This window comes from Notechis scutatus, chromosome Z, assembly GCF_049901735.1.
Source record: "Notechis scutatus isolate UNSWTSFEM ecotype Mainland chromosome Z, rNotScu1.2, whole genome shotgun sequence".
Taxonomy (NCBI): domain Eukaryota; kingdom Metazoa; phylum Chordata; class Lepidosauria; order Squamata; family Elapidae; genus Notechis; species Notechis scutatus.
In genome coordinates, this window is record NC_142025.1 from 62,168,380 (window position 1) to 62,189,046 (window position 20,667).

General features: G+C 38.9%; 1 protein-coding gene across 1 annotated transcript; it reads right to left on the reverse strand.

Moving 5' to 3' along the window:
* Positions 1-3,712: 3,712 nt before the first annotated feature.
* LOC113419917 (general transcription factor II-I repeat domain-containing protein 2B) lies at positions 3,713-6,245 on the reverse strand. Its single transcript, XM_026679533.2, has 2 exons — positions 4,390-6,245; positions 3,713-4,278 (listed from the first exon to the last, which is right to left on the reverse strand). Exons 1-2 carry the CDS (start codon positions 5,612-5,614, stop codon positions 4,184-4,186), a joined length of 1,320 nt encoding a protein of 439 aa, XP_026535318.2. The 5' UTR covers positions 5,615-6,245; the 3' UTR covers positions 3,713-4,183.
* Positions 6,246-20,667: the final 14,422 nt, after the last annotated feature.

The following is a 20,667-nucleotide window of genomic DNA, read 5'->3' on the forward strand; positions in this document are numbered from 1 at the left end:
TGCTTTAATTTTATCCTCTTACCTAATAATGATATTATTTCAGTAGCTTCATTATTAGTTTTTGTAATTAAGGCAATATCATCTGTAAACAACAATAATAATGACACTATTCCATTTTTCTCTCTCTTAAATACACATGGATCAGCTAAACCTGCTTTAAACCCTATATTGTTTAACTCCTTAACAATATATTGGTTCCATTCGTAACCAGATTGTTTTAATCCATAGAGACTCTTTTTAAGCTTCCAACAGTCATTATTAGTTTTATCATCCTTAATTCCTACAGGTTTCTTTAAGTATATAGTGTGCTGCAATGGTGCATGCAGATAGGCAGTTTCTACATCTAAGTGATTTATAATATAATTCTTCTTAGCTGCCCACACTAAAGCTGCTCTCAAGGTTGTTGCTTTTAGACTCGGTGCAAATACTTCATCATAATCACATGCAGTTTGATTAAATCCTTGAGCTACCAACCTAGCCTTATGGGTAACAGTCCCATTTTTACCTGTTTTTAATTTAAATATCCATTTACAGCCAATGGACTTTTCACCTGGAGGTAATTTAACATTTTCATAAACTTCCATTTGTTTCAATGAATTTAATTCTTTCTCCATTGCTCTATGCCAATTTTCTTGTTCCTTTACTGGATACATTCTAAGTTCTTCAACAGTAGTTGGAACTTTACTAACTTGGCAAACTACACTTGCTTGGTACCTGTCAGGTGGTCTGGTTTCACGTGTTGATCGTCTAGGTATTACAGGGCTTACAGGTGGACTTTCATGTACTACCTGTTCCTGGTTATCTATTTCTTCCTGTTCAACTATTTCTTCCTGTTCTGGTCCTATGTGTTCTTCCTGTACTTCCTCTTTAATTGTACTCTTCTTATTACTGATATGTGGTTTTGGTCTTTTGTAGGTTTCTATGATTACATCCTTACTTGAATCTTGCTCCAGTTTTTCCCATCCTACATGTTCAAGGAATGTGTGCACTAGCACTACAGTAAACTCTAGGTGTACCTTTTTCCCAGAATCTGTATGATTTATGATTAGATTCATAACCTACAAAGAATAACTTTTTAGCCCTATGCTGCCCCTTATGTCTCAGCATGCACCCATGCTGGTGCTCCAAATGTGTGCATGTAGCTTAGGTCAGGTTTTCTACCATGCCACCGTGTGAATGGTAATTCACCTGTTGTTGAGTTAACAACATTATTCAATATATGATTACCACACATTATTGCTTCTCCCCACAAAGTTTCAGGTAATCCTGAATCTGACAACATAGTACGAGCCATTGCCTGTATTGTTTGGCCTCGTCTTTCTATAAAGGAATTATGTTGTGGCCTATATGGTGCAGACTTTTTATGTTCAACACCTGCCATCTTCAGTCTATTTTGGAATTTATTATTTATAAATTCCGTACCATTATCAGTTACAAGAGTTACTAGTTTCCTTTTAGTTTTTCTTTCTGCACACTTCAACCAATTAAAGAAATTCTGATATGTTTCCATTTTACTCTTCATTAAATAACAGAAACCATATCTGGAATAATGATCCATTATGCTTAATATATAATGAGCACCTCCCACACTTGGTTTTTTAGGACCTATAATATCAGCAAATACGACCTCTAGAGGCTCCTTAGTTTTAAATCCATTTATTCTATTTGCTGGTATTACCTTGCTTTTTTCTTGACTACAAGCATTGCTGTGCAAATACTTACTGCAAGGCTTCAGTTTTATACCTTCAGACAGTTCAACCGTTTGTTTGAGCATTTTAAAATTTATATGCCCTAAACGTCTGTGTAACAAATGTATGCATTCATCATGAGGTTTAACATTATTATAAACTGTGTTATCTACCTCTAATGATTATCATTTAACACATACAATTCACCTTTTAAAGTTGCAGTCACTTTTTTACCTTCCTTTTCTATTATGCAGTTGTCTCCCCTAAAGGTAACTACATAACCTAGTTTAACCAAAACTCTAACCGAAAGCAAATTAAACTTAAGTTGTGGTACATATAACATTTTTACATTTTCTTTTATGCAAGAACAATGTGCAATACCTTCACCTTTTGCTTTCATTTTCCAACCATTAGCTAACGATATCTGCTGTGAACTCGTGGACATCTTAACAAATCTTTTCTTATCTTTCGTTATGCAGTGCGATGCTCCACTTTCTACAACCCATAAATTATTATTCACAGTTTCGTAGCTATACATGGCTAACTCTAAGCATTTTTTATCCTTTTGATGCCTTTTAGCATTCTGGCTGGCATTGTGGCGTTTTCCTTTCTTACAGAATCTAGCCAAATGTCCTTTTCCTCCACAATTAAAACATTTTCTAATTGTATAGGCTGTCGTAGATTCTTTATCTTCTTGTGGTTCCCTTCTGAATTGATCCCTTTCAAGCCTTCTCCTGGCTTCAATTAATCTGCCAGTAATGTCAGTTAATGTGAGGTTATCTTTTGGCAGTACTTCCAGTGAAGTTACATAGTCGTCATAGCTCTCATCTAACGAAGACAAAATTATATAAACCTGATGTAGTTCTGTGAAGATAAGTTCTTTTTCATGCAGTTCCTGAAAAATTCTCTTCATTGTGTTTATATGAGTCAACATGTCTCCATTCTTTTGAAGATGTGTTCTGAACAGTTTCCGTGTAAGATTTATATGTGCTCCTACACTGTCTCGAATATAAATCTTCTTTAAATTCTCCCAACATTTCGCAGCTGTTTCTTCTCCACGAATATGGACAAGCTGCTGGTCAGAGAGTGTCAGTCCTATTATATAGAGAGCTTGCTCATTCTTCACTTTATATTCTTGTATTTTCTGGGCATCATCCTCATCTTCCGGATCCCAAGCATCTACCTCTGGTGGGTTTTGAATTATACTCCACAAACCTTCTCTGCGTAGAAGTAGGCTGCATTTCATAGACCATGAAACATAGTTTATTCCACCCAGTTTGGATATTAGAGACAAACTTTGTAAATTGACTTGTGCCATCTTTTTCTGGATATTAAACTATAATTAATAAAACACAGCTGTCTGTTTACAGTATTGTGTAACTACACAAACTCTCACTTTATATAAGCTTGTTATATCCTGGTTAGTCTGACTGTGCAGCTGGGTCCATAACCAGTGTTAGGGATATACACCCTAGCAGAACCTGCACGGCAGTCAGGCAGGCAGGCAAATATGTGAGATAAACAGTCTTGTAGCTTACACTCAGTAAAACAGATACAATGTGCTAGTTAAATAGTTTATTCCAGTAATAGTTATAGCATAGTCAAACAGTCCATATATCATACACTAGTTCAGTCCGTCCGGGGATTATTCAGTTGCAAAGTCCAGTGTCGAAAAAGAGGTCAGTAAACTTACTAATATCAGTCCAGTAATATATCTCTACACAGTAGAGATATGAAGAAGTCAAACCTCTTTTCTTCCTTCAGCAACACGCAGTTATCACACCATCAAGCCATCATCGTCAGCAAGCAATCCAGTAAGCCAGCAATCAATCAAGTTCTCTTGCTCCCTCTTATGGCGATTTACAGCCGCACCCAAAATTACATGCTTTGCAGTTAAAGTGACACACACTTAAATTCACTATCATAGTCTATATATATTATTTTACCCAAACTACGTTAGGTAATCTATGTTATTCCTAACAGACAGTATAAATGTAATCAAATATAACTACTCCTAAATGTTAATTAACTCTGAATTTATTATTTATTCAAATCACAAATATTACATAGGCATTTGCATAAATGTAAAAATAGATTGCTAGTACCTCTGTTAATATAACATAAAAAATTTACTTTGTCAAGTTAAGAAACCCACATTACTCCATCAATCAATGATCAATCTATCCAAGTGAATAATAATAGAAAAACATCATCCAACATCAGTTATGATAATAATTTTGTTCAAATCCTTTTTGTCACAGCGAGGAGGGGCAGAATAACAGAATAAGTACAACCAACAATTGTGAGCTGTTAAGAACATATGTGACAGATGTAGCATTTCACAAAAACAAATGGCTGCATATAGCCTTGCAGATTTGTCTGCATAAACATATAAACCTATAAACACTAAATGCATTACTACACATATAAAGTTATATTTGTAAATAACTCAAAATAACAAAATCAGGGTTGCCTCAATTCACAACTATATTGTCTCAAGTTTTTAGGTGAAGTTCATGAGAAGATGCTGACTGTCCTGGAACACACAGAGTGGATCCCCTCTCCTCCATCATAATCCATTGATCATGTTCTAAAAATAACAAAATGTCAGCACAATCATTAAATTGCACAGTTTAACTATTCTTCTTCTTGATTGAAATACATTTTATTATATATTAATTAGGTTTTTAAAAATGCTTACTTATGCATTTTCTGGCTGGATCTTTGACACCGTTTTCCGTAGCCAGTGTGTCAATGTCTGGTTTTAAGTCTTGTGCTGAAGCAATCCGTAGAACAGTGTGGAGGTTCTCATCAGTGATACATGATCTATGCTTGTTTTTGTTTAGATTCATTATTGAAAACATCTGTTCGCACAGATAGGTGCTCCCAAACATAGACAGAACACAGGCTGCATGACGTCGAAGCTGTGGCATTGAACCAGGGGGCATTTTATGGTAAAAGTCCTGGATCGCAACATCCTTGAACTTTGCTTTCAGGCTACGATTGCTTTGAAGCTCGATTAACTCCATCTGAAGGTGCTGGGGTGCAGGGCAGACGTCGGTGGTGAAAGGATCGGCAAAGATGGCGAAGTCTGAGTGCTGCGCTTTAAAGTCAGAGAAGCGCCGATCAAACTCATTTGTTAATCGGCTCACTTTGGTAGCCAACTGAGCACATAAAAAAACACCGGGAAATGAGGCTGAAATGCTTTGACAAACAGGAAAGTGAGCAAGATTGTCCTGTTTGACTTGGCACATCCACAGATCAAGTTTACACTGGAAAGCCGTGATCATGTCGGACATCTGCGTAATGACTTGTCTACGTCCCTGCAGCTTCTGATTCAGTTGGGCGAGATGCTCGGTTATGTCACATAACATAGCAAAGTCCCACAGCCAGTTGGGATCTGACAGTTCAGACACGAATTTTCCTTTACTTAGCATGAAAAGAGCAATATCTTCCCTAAGTTCAAAAAATCGTTTGAGGACTTTACTCCTACTCAGCCACCATACTTCTGTATGGTATGGCACGTCTCCATGCTCTGAGCCCATCTCCTGCAAGAACAGCTGGAACTGACGATGATTCAGGCCCCGCGCTCGAATAAAGTTCACAGTTTTCATGACTGTGGTCACTACATGATCCATCCCCAGTACCTTCCCACACGTTTCTGGATGAATGATGCAATGATACGTTACCAGAGGCGTCTGACAATTACTTTTCAGCATTTTGTCTTTTATTAGTCCAACCAAGCCCGCTTTTCCTCCACACATTGCACGTGTACCGTCTGTAGTTAATCCCACCAACTTTTCCCAAGGCAATGCATTTTTACTCATGGACTTCTCCACCATATCAAAAATGTCCTGTCCCGTTGTGGTCTCATGCATGGCAGCTACATCCAACAGCTCCTCAGTGACAGAGAGGTCTGACTTCATGCCTCAAATAAAAATGGATAGATGCGCTGTATCCATGTTGTCTGTGCTTTCATCAAGAGCTAATGAAAAAGTTATGTAGCTACGTGTCTCTTGGGCCAGCTGCGTTGACAGGTTTCCTGCTAGTTCTGTAACTCGGTCCACAATGGTGTTCCTTGATAAACTGACATTTTTAAAAGTCTGTATCTGGTCGGGGCACACCTGCTCACAGACCTTCAGCATGCACTGCTTCAAAAACACGCCTCTGAAAAACACTTTGAAGCTCGGGCGATTTCTTCTGCAATGATGAAGCTAGCTTTCACTGCCACAGTGTTTTTGGTTGTGGCTTTCGTGAACACATTCTGCTGCAATTGTAGTTTGCTTTTTAATTCTTCAACAATCTGTCGTTTTTCTGAAAGGCTAACTTTGGCATACTTAGCTCTGTGTTTGGTTTCAAAATACCAACGTAGATTGTACTCTTTGACAACTGATAATGCTTCGTAACATAAAAGACATACCGGTTTCTCTCCTTGAAGCACAAACATGTATTCACCTTCCCATCTTTCTTGAAACATCTTTCCATCTGCATCAACTTTCTTCTTCCTGGACATTTTGGGATCATTTGTAATTCCACATAATTCAACTTGCAGAAAATAACATTGATGCGGATAGACTGCAACCTAGTGGCGGGATGTCAACAATTCACTGGTAACATAATTGGTATGCATTCTGGGAAATGTAGTTTGTGGTGAATGCTCTCTTTTGCTTTATTTATTTAAAGACAATCGGAACTTTGTAGCTCTCGCGGCCACATAAAATGATGTGGCGGGCCACATTTGGCCCGTGGGCCTTGAGTTTGACACCTGTGCTCTAGTTAGTAGTGTGATATTACCAGATATTACGCAGGATTAGGTTAACAACTCTTAATGCCTTTTTGGCTTTGTAGTTACAGTGGGCTCTAGCACTTAGGTCATGAGTATTCCAAGGTCCTTGACCGAGTTTGGATCATCAACAAGGTCTTGACTATTCAGCTTGTATTTTATTTTCTGATTTTTTTTTTGCCAATATGTAAGACAGAGCATTTATTTGTTGAGATTTGAAGTTGCCATTTGCTCCCAAATGATCCTATCATTCTGATACATAGTGGAGATCTTTTTGAAGGGTAGCAGTATTGTCCGCGGTGTTGCTTTACATCAGGGGTCAGGGAACTTTTTTACCTTTTACCCCCCAAAAAATTTATAAACGCTTGACGTTACTCCCCTTGATTTGAAAGGAAGGAAATCATACACTATTTGTATGTAAACCAGTGGTCCCCAACCTTTTTGTGCCAGGGACCAGTTTCACTCAGAAACACTTTTTCAAGGAGGGGGGAGGAGAAAGAGTTCGAGTTTGGTGGTTTGCTTGCAGACGTTTCATTATCTGACTAGGTAACATCTGATGTTGTTACCTAGTCGGGTAATAAAACGTCTGCCAGCAAAACCACCAAGTTCAGGGAACGCCAATGCCTCCTCATTGCAACCCTGAGCGACAGATAGTCCCTGCAGGACGGCTGAGAAGCCTCGCCTCTCGGCCCTGCCTTCATCAGTCCCATCCCTCAGGTGTCTCCCTCCCTCCCTCAGCCCCATCCCTCAGGTGTCTCCCTCCCTCCCTCAGCCCCATCCCTCAGGTGTCTCCCTCCCCTCCCTCAGCCCCATCCCTCAGGTGTCTGCCTCGTTCCTCTCTCAGTCGCTCTCTCACTCCTCACCAGCCCAGGAAGAAACTGCTTCAAAGAAGCCGGCAGGGTGGCTTTTCCTGTCGGCGCAGCTTCCCAAAGCGCCCGTTCACCCCCACCCCGCCGCCCACGGTTCAATCCTCCGTTCTGCCTGCCTGCCTTCGTTTCTGGTGGTTTCGGAGCGCAGCTTCTCCGAAGCGCCCGTTCACACACACACACACACACACCCGGCTTCTTTGAAGCAGTTTCTTCCTGGGCTGGTGGAGGAGCGAGAGAGCGACCGAGAGAGGAATGAGGCGGAGGAAACCGAAGCTGCTGAGCCAGAGAGCAGGACAGGCTTCTGTTGCTTCTTCCCTCCCCTTCTCTCATTTGTGTCCTTGATTCCCGATCCCAGCAGCATTCACCGAAGACGAACAGAATGTCAGAAATAAAATGCCTGGGGGTAATGAGAACGGTCGGCCAGCGCGACCGTCCTCATTACCCCCAGGATTTTCAGTTTTACCCCATTTGGGGTAATTTACCCCTGTTCCCCGACCACTGCTTTACATCATCAGCGAAGAGAACGCAATTGCTCTTAATATGATCACAGAGGTCATTTACGTAGAGAAACTTGCCCAAGTTTGATGTGCATCTTGATGAGCCAAGTCCATTATTTATGGAAAAGCATCATGGTCAGATTGAGGAATGAATTTGTTTGAATGCATTTTTTTTTCATGAATTTGTTTAGGATTTACTTCCGAGTTAAACATCGGAATTTCTCTTGGTGTAAATACTGTTAGTATACATAAAAGAAAAGATACATTCGTTAAGAATCAAGAATCATAACGTACAACATTTAATGATAGTCATAGGGTACAATCAGCAATCAAATCATACTAGGAAACAGTCAATATAAATCGTAAGGATACAAGCTACAAAGTTACAGTCCTACAATCACAAGTTGGGAGGGGATGGGTGTTAAGGAGTAATGAGAAGATTAACATAGATAACATAGAAGATATATGAAGTCATAAATCTATTACCGGAATACCCCTTGTGCAGACCAAGTCCGAGATCAGCATGACGATTCGTTGGGATCTGGAACAGCAATCTTGGTGGTGAAACAGACGAACTTAAATCGGGCTAATTGTGGAGGAAATTCGGCCTTCGGCCTTTGCCGTAGTTGCTTAGCCTTGAAAGCTTGTTTTTTAAAAACTGGTTCACGTTGCTCACGCATGCGTTGTAACCATTGTTTGATCAGCTGACGCTTATAAACGGGGTAAAAAGGTAACGCGGAGGTAGGGAGATCGTTGTAGTCTGCTGTTGTCATTACTTCCGTGAATCTTCGAAGAAGGAAAGTGGTTTTGGGACCGGTTTGATGCTTGCAAAAGGGAAGGCTTTCGTCCGGCCGTACCTTCCTTTCGTTTACTATAGCCGACCGTCGTCATGTTCAAAAAACTGAAGCAGAAGATCAGCGAGGAACAAACTTCGGGCCGCGGAAGTCCCGGCGGTGGCGCTTCAGAGTTTCCTCAGGTACGCGGTAGAAAATCCGCGCGCTTACTTGGCATAGAATACGGAGACTGGTTCTTTTTCTCCCTGGGAAATGTTCGGTGGTTTAAAAGGGAGTAATTGGACGCTTCAGGAGGCCGGCTCCGGAAGGTGTGCGAATCCTGACGCAGTTTCCCTCTCTCTAAGGAATGGGAGGTATTGCTGAAAGGGTTCAAGCGCCGGCCTCCTCCGAGCCACATCTGTTAAGGCGCCATTGTTTCAGTTTATCGTTTTAGGACACTGCGCTATCCAGAAAGGCAGGCTTCTACTCATGCTAGGTTAATTTAAGTTGTCCAGATTAGGTTCTCCCTTTGTAGGACTTGTTTTAGCCTTGTCCGATAATTGTCTGACAAGACATTCTGTACCCACCACAAAGTTCATTGCATTTTGGCTTAGTGTTGATTGTGTATGGTTCAGTGTGCTTGTTAAAAAAAATGTTAACTGAATATTTAAGAACTTGGGCAAATTAGAAATATAAATGCAACTCGACTATCTTTATTAATATCAGAGGCCTGCTAACTTAAGGAAAAATCTTTCCACAGCTTTGGCTAGGTCCCATTAAGTTTGATATGGCTCGATTTCAGCTATGAGCTCATAGGATTATGTGCCCACCAAAAGAAAGTATCCCAAAGAGTTCCTTTTCAAATATGTCCTATCTTTGCCAGCATATTATTTTATTTATAGGAATGTATTAAGCATTCGTGTCAATTCTTAGTAAAAAAAAAAGAGGCAATATAAATTAGATGCCTTTAATTTTGTGCAGGAGCAGATATATTAATGCGTTTTTACTAAGAATTGATGCAAATTTTCCAGTGATGTGCCGTTTTTCTGTCTGTAAACAGTTTATTCACAACTGTGTTTTTGAGTTATAGCTCCTTAAATCAGAATATCCAATACACCATTGTTTTCTAATTGTTAGTGATTAGAGAATATACTATATTTCATTGTAACAATGTCCTGATGTGGAATAAACTAATGTATGAAAAAGATTTTTGAGAATCTGCCAAGGATGGAATGGAATGTACTATTCAGTAGAGCTAGGACATGCTGTAATGCATTCTTAGATGTTTTATTGTTTAATGACTTGAATATGAGTTACATATATATTCTGATAATGTATTTTCTCATCATGTCTTCTAAAATGGACCCTGATGTAAACAAGTGACTAAATACTTACCTTGAGATAGCATATTTTCCATTATTCTTAGTGGTTACAAGATTGAAAAGTAAGAGTTAATTTCAAACCTTCATTAGCAACACTGAAAATTTAAGTCAAATTATATGGGTTTCAAAACAGTCTCCAAACACTTGTAAGAAAAGACGGTAGTCACCTCTACCCCACTTAAAATCTGAACTGTTTTGTTTCATACATATACAAGTCATGTTTTATGTTGTAAGAATTTTTGCACTTTGAAGTGACAAACTTAGGTTCAGGAAAAAGTGTCTATGAAAATAATATTAAAGTATCTTTAATAAATTGAAACTCCAAGCATTCAAAACCCCTTCAGTTCAGAAAGAATATATAATTTATTTGAGAATCAACTACAAATTTAGAATAATGTTAAAAGGAACCTGGACATAAATGTCATATTTTGTATGTATTTGTGACTCAACCTGAGTAAGAAAGAATGGTTGTAGGTTTGCCCCCCCCCCCCAAGTTTCTTCCATCTCTGGTTCTGGATGGAGTTGCAATGCCACAAACAGACCTGGTACACAACGTGGGGCTCCTGTTTGAAGAGCAGGTGGTATAGCCATAGTTATGAGCAGGGGTGGGATTCTACCAGTTCGCACCTATTCACTAGAACTGGTTGTTAACATTCTAAGCAGTTCAGAGAACTGGTTGTTAGAAGAAATTACTGGCCTAATCCTGTAAGGAAGGCAGGAAGGAAACATTCTGGTGTTCCTTACAGAAACTGCCTCTCCGTTAACCCTTATTACCTTCTTGGCAGGACTACACTTCCTATCTCAGGAACTTCTCTGGAGTTTTTCCCCCACCTTTGCTGGTACTTTGCTTGTGTGGAGTGACCATTCAAAGTTACAATGGCACTGGAAAAAGTGACTTATGATCATTTTTCACACTTATGACTGTTGCAGCACCCCACAGTCATGAGAGGCCAGGCAAGAGATACACGTGTCTCGATGTGAGTGATATTGAGTTGGTCACGCCCAATCAATAACATGACCACCAAGTCACGCCCACCAACTAAGCCACACCCACAGAACTGGTTGTTAAAAATTTGAATCCCACCCTGGTTATGAGGGCTTTTGCATATCTTCAGATGGTGTACCAGTTGCACCCATACTTAGACTGGAAGGCCCTAGTGACATAATTCATGCTGTTGTAACCTCCTGGATTGACTATTGTAATACACTCACATGAGGAAACTGCCAGCTGGTGCAGAATGTGACTGCGTGAGTAGTAAATGGTGCCAGATATGATGATGATCGTCCATTGTATTTGAAGAAGATATTGACATCTAACAGGTTGTGGGCTGTTCACAGTATGTCCGCAGGTGGCTGGTAAGGTTTCTAGGGCATGAAATGTTCTGCCACATGTTGGGCAGACATGTAATGGGCACCATTAGTGCAATATTTGCAGCTCTGGCTCTGTGGAGTGCTTGCTTCTCTTGTGCTATGGTTGTTCTTCTATCTTCAAATGTCTGGCGGCCTTGGTGGATCAACGTGTGCCATGTTGATTGATCTTGTGCCAGGGTTTCCCAGGACATGGTATTGATATCCAGGGATTTGAAAGAGGCTTTCAACGTATCTTTGTATCACTTCCTTTGTCCCCATGCGGTTGCTTTCCTTGAGACAGCTCACCATAGAGGAGCTGTTTGGGGATGCGGTGATCTGGCATCCTTGCAACATGGCCTGCTGGGCTTTAATCAGCAGGGTGTGAACTGATGTGCAGCCTGCTCTGGAGAGGAATTCTGGGTCTGGCACCTTGTCCTGCTACCGGATCCTCACAAGTCTGTGGAGGCAGGTTGTTTGGAAATGGTTCAATTGCCTAGCGTGCTTCCTGTATACAGTCCAAGTCTCACTGACATACATCAGGGTAGTTAACCAGCACTCTTGGTAGACTTTGACTTTTTGTAGCAAGGCTTATTCCACGGTGGAATAGTCAGTAGTCTGCCAAATGCAGAGCTCACTCCAGTGCTGCGCTTAAGTATTCATCAGCTGTCCCAACTTTGAAGCGTCCATCTTGGCCTGGTATTCTCTCCATCGTGGTGTAGAGAAAAATCTTGGGGACTCTACAGGGGAGTTGCGTTCTCCCCTGAAATCTCACCGAGCGCTTCTCCTTTGCTTCGCTGCCCCTCCAAGGCGGCTTTTGGCTCCGTCCGGAACCCACAAATGAAGAGAAGCCAGCACAAGAACGGAGACCTTCTTTCCCTGCTTCTGGTCTCATCGCGACATCGCCAGATTTTTTCCAATTCTACTCTTTTTTTAAAAAACAAATTTTATTAATTTTTAAAAAAACAATACATAAACAAAGAAACGTAGAATGTAATAACATAAAGCATCTTTTCTGAAAAAAACCAATAAAACATCTTATTTAAAGACAGAATAATTCCAAGTTATCACATTTCCATACAAACACAATTTAATATTATATATTTATCTTATCTATTCAACTTCATATCTTATCCCAACTTCTCTTTATTTCTCCCTTTCCTTCCACTATTCAATTATATATTTTTTGCCTTAGATTATATATATTCTTTATATCCATCTGTCTTATTTACAATTTCATTATTCTCTTCCAATGTTCTTCTTACATTCTTCTAAAATTGGATTAATTCAGACATAGACAAACAAACCACAAAACATAAATACATAAAACTTTTTACACAAAAACAAAACATAAAAACATAGAACATCTTTTTCTGAAAGTTGTTTGATCCCGGGTTACAACTCTTCGTACAGACACAAATTCAAATTCATATTCATTTTATATACCATTCCATATCTTATTACCACTTTCAATTTTCTATATAACTTCTCACCTCTTTTAACTTTCTTAATTTTATTTTATTTATCTCATCTCAGTTCAAATGATAATACTTATTATTCTTTGTCTGTTCTATTTCCAGCTATCCATTTATCTTTTCTCTTTAAACAAAGTTTCTCCTGTACACTGATTGGAGTATGACGCCTTTAACTCTTTCCCCTAAATTTATAACACTTAATATAATACATGACTTCCATTGGGATTCTGTTTGGTACATTCTAGAATTACACACTATATTTTAAAAAAGGAAAAAAATTATAAATGTATAATATAATTAAAACAACAATCCATACTAATTCAATTCTATCATTAGTATTAATATTCATTTAAATCTTAACTTTTTACCCATTACTTTTCAGATACGTATCATACTTCTATGAGAACACTTATACACTTTCCATAGTTAATTCCTCCCCACTTCACTTATATTTTATAAAACATTGGATAATTAAAATGTTCCCTGCCTCCTTCCTAATTCAATTCTCTCATTTATTACATTTCATTTATTCCATTCACAATTTTATTCTCTAAAATTACTCAATGTTTTTTATAAAGAAAAAGGAAAAAGGAAATTATAGGTATATGATGTAGTCAAAACAGCTATTAATGCCAATACAGATCTAATCATTAATATTAATATTCATTTATATCTTGAACACTTTACACGTTACTTTCCAATTAAATATCATATTTTTAATAGAACACTTATACTTTCCATAATTATTTCCCCCACATCACATATTTTAAATCATTATTTCATTAGGATGTTCCCATTTCTTCTACTTCAATTCTCTCATTTATTTCATTACCTTCTTTTTCTCACAAAAATTTCACTAAATTACACTAAATATTTTGTCCCATTTTTGATTACATGTTGTTTCCAATTTTCTGACATTATTTCTAAGTACAAATACCGAACTAAACACTCTCACCAACATACTAACAGCCAATGGATTCCAAAGAAAGAAGATTACCCACCTAATCCAAAAAGAAACCCCAACCAAAATCCAAGACAGAGAACAAGAGAACGGCAAAGCCCTCCTCCCATATATAAAAGGCACTACAGACAAAATCAGCAAGATCCTCCAAAAACACAACATTAAAACAGCATTCTGCACAAACAGAAAAATATCCACCATCCTAAGAAACCCTAAAGACAAAATCGAGTTAGAAAACCAAGGAGTATACGAAATCCCTTGCACCGCCTGCCCCACCACATACATTGGACAAACTAACAGGAGAATAAGTGCACGCGTTGAAGAACATAAGAACTCGATCAAAAAAGAAGAACCAACCTCTTCCCTGGTCCAACACCTCAAAGCCACAGGACATGAGATTGACTTTAAAAATACCAGAACTATCGCCAAAACCGAACACTTCAACAACAGAATAATCAGAGAAGCCATAGAGATAGAAAAACGCCCACACAGCATGAATAAAAGAGATGACACCTCCCGCTTACCAGCCATTTGGAAACCCGCCCTCATGAACAGACGAGTACCTAACATGATGAATGACACCAGACCCACACCCACGAGGGCCACACAAGATGCCACCACCACACTTCCACGTAAAAAGCAGACTCACACCCACACAGAAGATGAGACACGACCACAGACCAGAAGCCGCACTGCAGCTGCATCACTACCCACTTCAACCCGCCTGAGCCATACATGAAGCGACTGACCCCCACCATGAAGATGCAGCACCACCACAACTCGAGCCAAACAGCAAGATCATGGCTCACCAGCTCAAATCCCCAGTAACTAAGACCAACCTGAGCACAACCAAGCCCCCACCTGAACAGAACACACCTCCAGCCAATCAGAACATGGCCAACCCCCACCAATCAGAACACAGCCAAACCCCAACCAATGAGAACACACCCCCACCCAATCAGAACACAGCCAAGCCCCCAACCAATCAAGTCACACCACCACTAGCAGTTAAAAGGAAGAAGCAGCTGCAAGCTCACATCACTCTGAGAAGCACAGAGCTGAAGACAGAAGCCTGAAGATGATGAATGAGACTTCATCGAAACGTTGCCTAGATACTTCCAATCTTACATGGGAGAAAACCCGAATAACCAAAGATCCACATACAAATACCCGCGAGAACCTCAGAATATATCTATCTATCTATCTATCTATCTATCTATCTATCTATCTATCTATCTATCTATCTATCTATCTATCTCTTTGGTTATTCGGGTTTTCTCCCGCGTAAGATTGGAAGTATCTAGGCAACGTTTCGATGAAGTCTCATTCATCATCTTCAGGCTTGTGTCTTCCGCTCTGTGCTTCTCAGAGTGATGTGAACTTGCAGCTGCTTCTTCCTTTTAACTGCTAGTGGGGTGTGACTTGATTGGGTGGGGGCTTGGCTGTTTCTGATTGGGTGGGGGTCTGTTCTGATTGGTTGGGGGTTGGCTGTGTTCTGATTGGTTGGGGGTTGGCTGTGTTCTGATTGGCTGGAGGTGTGTTCTGTTCAGGTGGGGGCTTGGTTGTGCTCAGGTTAGTCTTAGTTGCTGGGGGATTTGAGCTGGTGAGCTGTGATCTTGCTGTTTGGCTTTGAGTTCGTGGTCGTGCTGCATCTTCATGGTGGGGGTCAGTTCGCTTCATGTATGGCTCGGAGGGGTTTGAAGTGGGTAGTGATGCAGCTGCAGTGCGGCTTCTGGTCCGTGTGTTGTGTTTATATATAAACACAAGTATCTGTTCAATTCAGATTGAACAGTGTTTATATATAAACACAAGTATCTGTTCAATTCAGATTGAACAGAAAATAATATATATTCAGAAAATATCCTGACTTTGATGCTACATAGACAGTAGAGGAGACATGATTCCCATCTAAACTTGCCTTTGATCTCTACATAGTATTGTATCTAGTTTCTAAACTAGTGAGAACTATTTTGTTTGTTTTTTTATTTTTACAAAAATCTGAGGTCTCCTAATGGAAGTCATGTGAAAAATACTGGAGGTTGTGTGCATAAATTTACACATAACCCAGGAAGCTGCAGCAGTTGGGAAACAAATAGATTTTTTGCCAACTAGAAGGAGTTTACCAACAGAAATAAGGAAGTTAACTTGAGGGTCATAGATATAGTTACATGGGATATAACTGGAGTAGTTAGAAGCAGAGAAAATAGAATGACTTTTAGTTATGAAAGGAAAGGATAGAATTAGAAAACAGTGTGGAATTTAGCACTGATGATGTTATCTAGTTCGGGCAATGAAACATCTGCAAGAAACCAACCAAATTCACAGAACACCAAGGACCCCTCATTTCAAAAGCTACAAATACTCTCCTTCTTCAGTGTGGAATGCACAAAGAAATCAGAATTAGGGACCTGTGAAAAGGGAGAGCTTTGTCCTAAAAAGTAGGAAGGGGGAAAATTAGACAAATTATGAAAGTCATAAAAAAAATACTTGTGAAGCTGTGGTGCAAGGGTTAGACATATATATGACACACACACACACACACACACACGCACGCACACCACACACACACACACACACAGAGAGAGAGAGAAAGATGAGAAATAGGGGAGCAAAGTCTGGGAAAAAGAAAAAGGAAACTGCTAAACTTAATAGGAAGCAATCTGGAAGATAAAGGGAATATGACACTCAGAAAAAGACTATTTATGAGTAGGTGATAAAAGGAAGAAAGCACATGTCTTTCCCCCTGCAGCACTGTGCTCTGCTGGGACCCTTCCTCCTGCATCTACAAGGGATGTGTGTAAGCTTGTAGATCATTTGGCAGTTCAAGCCAATATAGCTAGAAGGACTGGGAAGTTTGATTAGCAAAGGAATATTCTGGTGATGGGAAGAGGCATTCCTTGATGCTGAGAGGTAGAAGATCAGGCTGAATGGAAGATCTAAGAGAAATGAAACAGCCAAGGGGTGAGGGATACAATCTAAAATGCATGTGATTGTACAAAGGTTGCTGTGGCTGTGACTATCTTTACTATAGGAGTAGGGAGAGTTAGTTTGTTTAACTATAAATGGGGCTTTTGAAATGGCTGATATCTCTAAAGAGTCTGCTTAGTCTGTTACGTAAATGTTTACATATTTGCACTGCAAAAAGTCAAGTCAATAGATTTCCACTAGCTCCTTACTATTTTTCATTTTTTTCCAAATGTCCATTCATTTGTTTGCAAATTATTCCTGCAAACAACATCACATTATATTGACGTTCCTGCCCCTATATTTTGTTTCATTTTTTTGATGCCTCAGCTCAATTCTGTGAAATAGAAAAAAATATTACCTACAATTCCTACCTGTTTCCAGAGTACACAACAGCAATTATGAAACAACAAATGAGCTCTCCCATAACACAGAACAAAGATAGTTTGAGCTTTTCCAGGTACAACTAATTGGCTTGTCCCTTTTCTCTCAAATATAATTTATGATCATCTATGAAAAAAAAACACCAATATGCATTTCACTATCTTAAACTTGGAGGGATCAAATCAATAAGAAATAGCAGAGATACCCTTCTTGATACAAGATGAATTACTTCTCTTGCCTAGAAGTGTATGCACCCAGTTTGTGGGGAGCTGAAGACCTATTCTCTGAATTTGGAGGAGAAAACATTTTTACTTTTGCAAAGAGGCTTTTTTGCTCTTCCAAAAATAAGAATTTTAAGCTAAAATGCTATCTTAAAAGCTCCTCTTTTTTCCTTCTGTTCAGTCATGTCTGCTTCTCAGAGGCTCCCTGGACACTTCCCTGCAGTTTTCTTGGCAAAATTTTTCAGAAATGATACGCCATTTCCTCCTTCCTAGGACTGAGAGAAAGTAACTGGCCGAAGGTTACCCAATTCCCTTTGTGGTCAAGGTGGGACTAGTACTCAGAGTCTCCTGATTTCTAGCCCGATGCTTTAACCACTACACCAAACTCAGAAGGCTAATAATGAAACTTAAAGTCCCAGGTAACACTTCAAGAAAACAAAGGATTATAAGCAGAGGAGAGAATTGTACCACTGAACAATGTGACAGTTGGCTCAAAAATGAGATGGGATTCTGTCTCAAACATCAACACTGATAAATATGAGCCATATGGATGAGCTCTCTCTGATCATTGCTAATAAGGTCTTCCCAAGGTAATTTCTGAAGAATGAAACCAACCTGAGCAATACGTGAGACTCTTAAATGTTGCTGGCTTGCAACTCCCCCCTCCCACTAATGAAAGCATTTGATAGAAGTTGTAGTTCAACAACAGCTGGAACACCATCTGTAGCTCACTCAGCAAGCAAAGAGAGCTAAACAAGACTCTCCCTGGAGTGTTCATCAGGAAAGAGAAAAGTGAGTAATGAAGTGGTGTATCCTGAGAAATGGTATGCTAAAATATGAAACTGTATGTTAAACTATATAAAAAGATCATCTGACTAGCTGCTGAATGCAAAGGGGAACTGTATATTGCTCTCAGGTGAATAGGTGACTCTTGAATAAAGAGAAGCTGTAAGAGGATTACTTACTTTTTTATCCTGCCTTTATTACTTCATAAATAACTCAAAGTGGCAAACATAAATCATGGTCCTTGTTAGGGATATACACCCTAGCAGAACCTGCAGGGCAGTCAGGCAGGTAAGCAAATATGTGAGATAAACGTTGCTGTAGTTTACACTCAGTAAAAACAGATACAATGTGCTAGTTAAATAGTTTATTCCAGTAAGATTTATAGCATAGTCAAACAGTCCATATATCATACACTAGTTCAGTCCGTCCCGGGATTAATCAGTTGCAAAGTCCAGTGTCGAAAAAGAGGTCAGTAAACTTACAAATATCAGTCCTGTAACATATCTCTTTGCAGTTAGAGATATGAAGAAGTTAAACCTCCTTTTCTTCCTTCAGCAACAGCAGAGAAAACACGCAGTTAACAATCCATCATCGTCAGCAAGCAATCCAGTAAGCCAGGAAATCAATCAAGTTCTCTTGCTCCCTCTTATGGCGTTTTTACAGCCTCACCCAAAATTACATGCTTTGCAGTTAAAGTGACACACACATAAACTCACTATCATAGTTTATATATATTATTTTACCCAAACCATGTTAGGTAACCTATGTTATTCCTAACATACTCCCCTTTTGGGTAATATAATAGTATATATATCTATTTACAACCTTAAACCATAGTCATCACAACTTGCTTTGTGTTTGACTGAACCTTGGGCTTTTGTAAATTGATTGGCAATATTTTCTTCAGTCATGCAATATTCCAATCTTATTAAACCATTTTTTACAGATTGTCTTACATTCAGATATCTAAGATCTGTATGCTTAGATCTCGTTTTCACAGCAATATTAGTAGCCAACCGTATGGCTGCTTGATTGTCCTCATAAACTACAATGGAATCATTAATAGTTATTCCCATATCTAATAACAACTGTTTATACAGAATTAAATCAGTACATAATAAAGATAGACATGAAAATTCTGCTTCCATTGTGGACATACTTATGTGTTGCTGTCTAATTGACCTCCAACCAATCAGTGCTTTACCTAATAGTATAGCCGTACCTGAAGTTGATTTCCTAGTGTTTATGTCTGTTGCAAAACTTGCATCAGCATATGCACTTAAAATCAGATCATCTTTTGGCTCCAAATACAATGCATAGTGCATTGTCCTTTTAAGATATCTTAATATACGCTTTGTCGCTTGCCAGTGTCGTTCAGTGGGTTCAGCGTTGAATCTTGCCAATTGATTAACGCCATAAGCAATGTCTGGCCTTGACCAATTACTAATGTACGATAAACTACCAATTAGTGATTGATAAATAGTCTTATCGAATTTTGGACTTTGAGCATCAGTGCGGCCAAATTCTTGACTCATTGGAGTTTTAGCCGGTTTACAAAGTTCCATCTTGTATGTTTTTAGTAATTGAGAAATCTTATCCTCTTGAGATATCTTATAGCCACTTTTGGTTTTATTTATTGTCAATCCTAGATACTGTTTTATCTCTCCTAATTGCTTTAATTTTATCCTCTTACCTAATAATGATATTATTTCAGTAGCTTCATTATTAGTTTTTGTAATTAAGGCAATATCATCTGTAAACAACAATAATAATGACACTATTCCATTAGTCTCTCTTTTAAATACACATGGATCAGCTAAACCTGCTTTAAACCCTATATTGTTTAACTCCTTAACAATATATTGGTTCCATTCATAACCAGATTGTTTTAATCCATCGAGACTCTTTTTAAGCTTCCAACAGTCATTATTAGTTTTATAATCCTTAATTCCTATAGGTTTCTTTAAATATATAGTGTGCTGCAATGATGCATGCAGATAGGCAGTTTCTACATCTAAGTGATTTATAATATAATTCTTCTTAGCTGCCCACACTAAAACTGCTCTCAAGGTTGTTGCTTTTAGACTAGGTGCAAATACTTCATCATAATCACATGCAGTTTGATTAAATCCTTGAGCTACCAACCTAGCCTTATGGGTAACAGTCCCATTTTTACCTGTTTTTAATTTAAATATCCATTTACAGCCAATGGACTTTTCACCTAGAGGTAATTTAACATTTTCATAAACTTCCATTTGTTTTAATGAATTTAATTCTTTCTCCATTGCTCTTTGCCAATTTTCTTGTTCCTTTACTGGATACATTCTAAGTTCATCAACAGTAGTTGGAACTTTACTAACTTGGCAAACTACACTTGCTTGGTACCTGTCAGGTGGTCTGGTTTCACGTGTTGATCGTCTAGGTATTACAGGGCTTACAGGTGGACTTTCATGTTCTACCTGTTCCTGGTTATCTATTTCTTCCTGTTCTGGTCCTATGTGCTCTTCCTGTACTTCCTCTTTAATTGTACTCTTCTT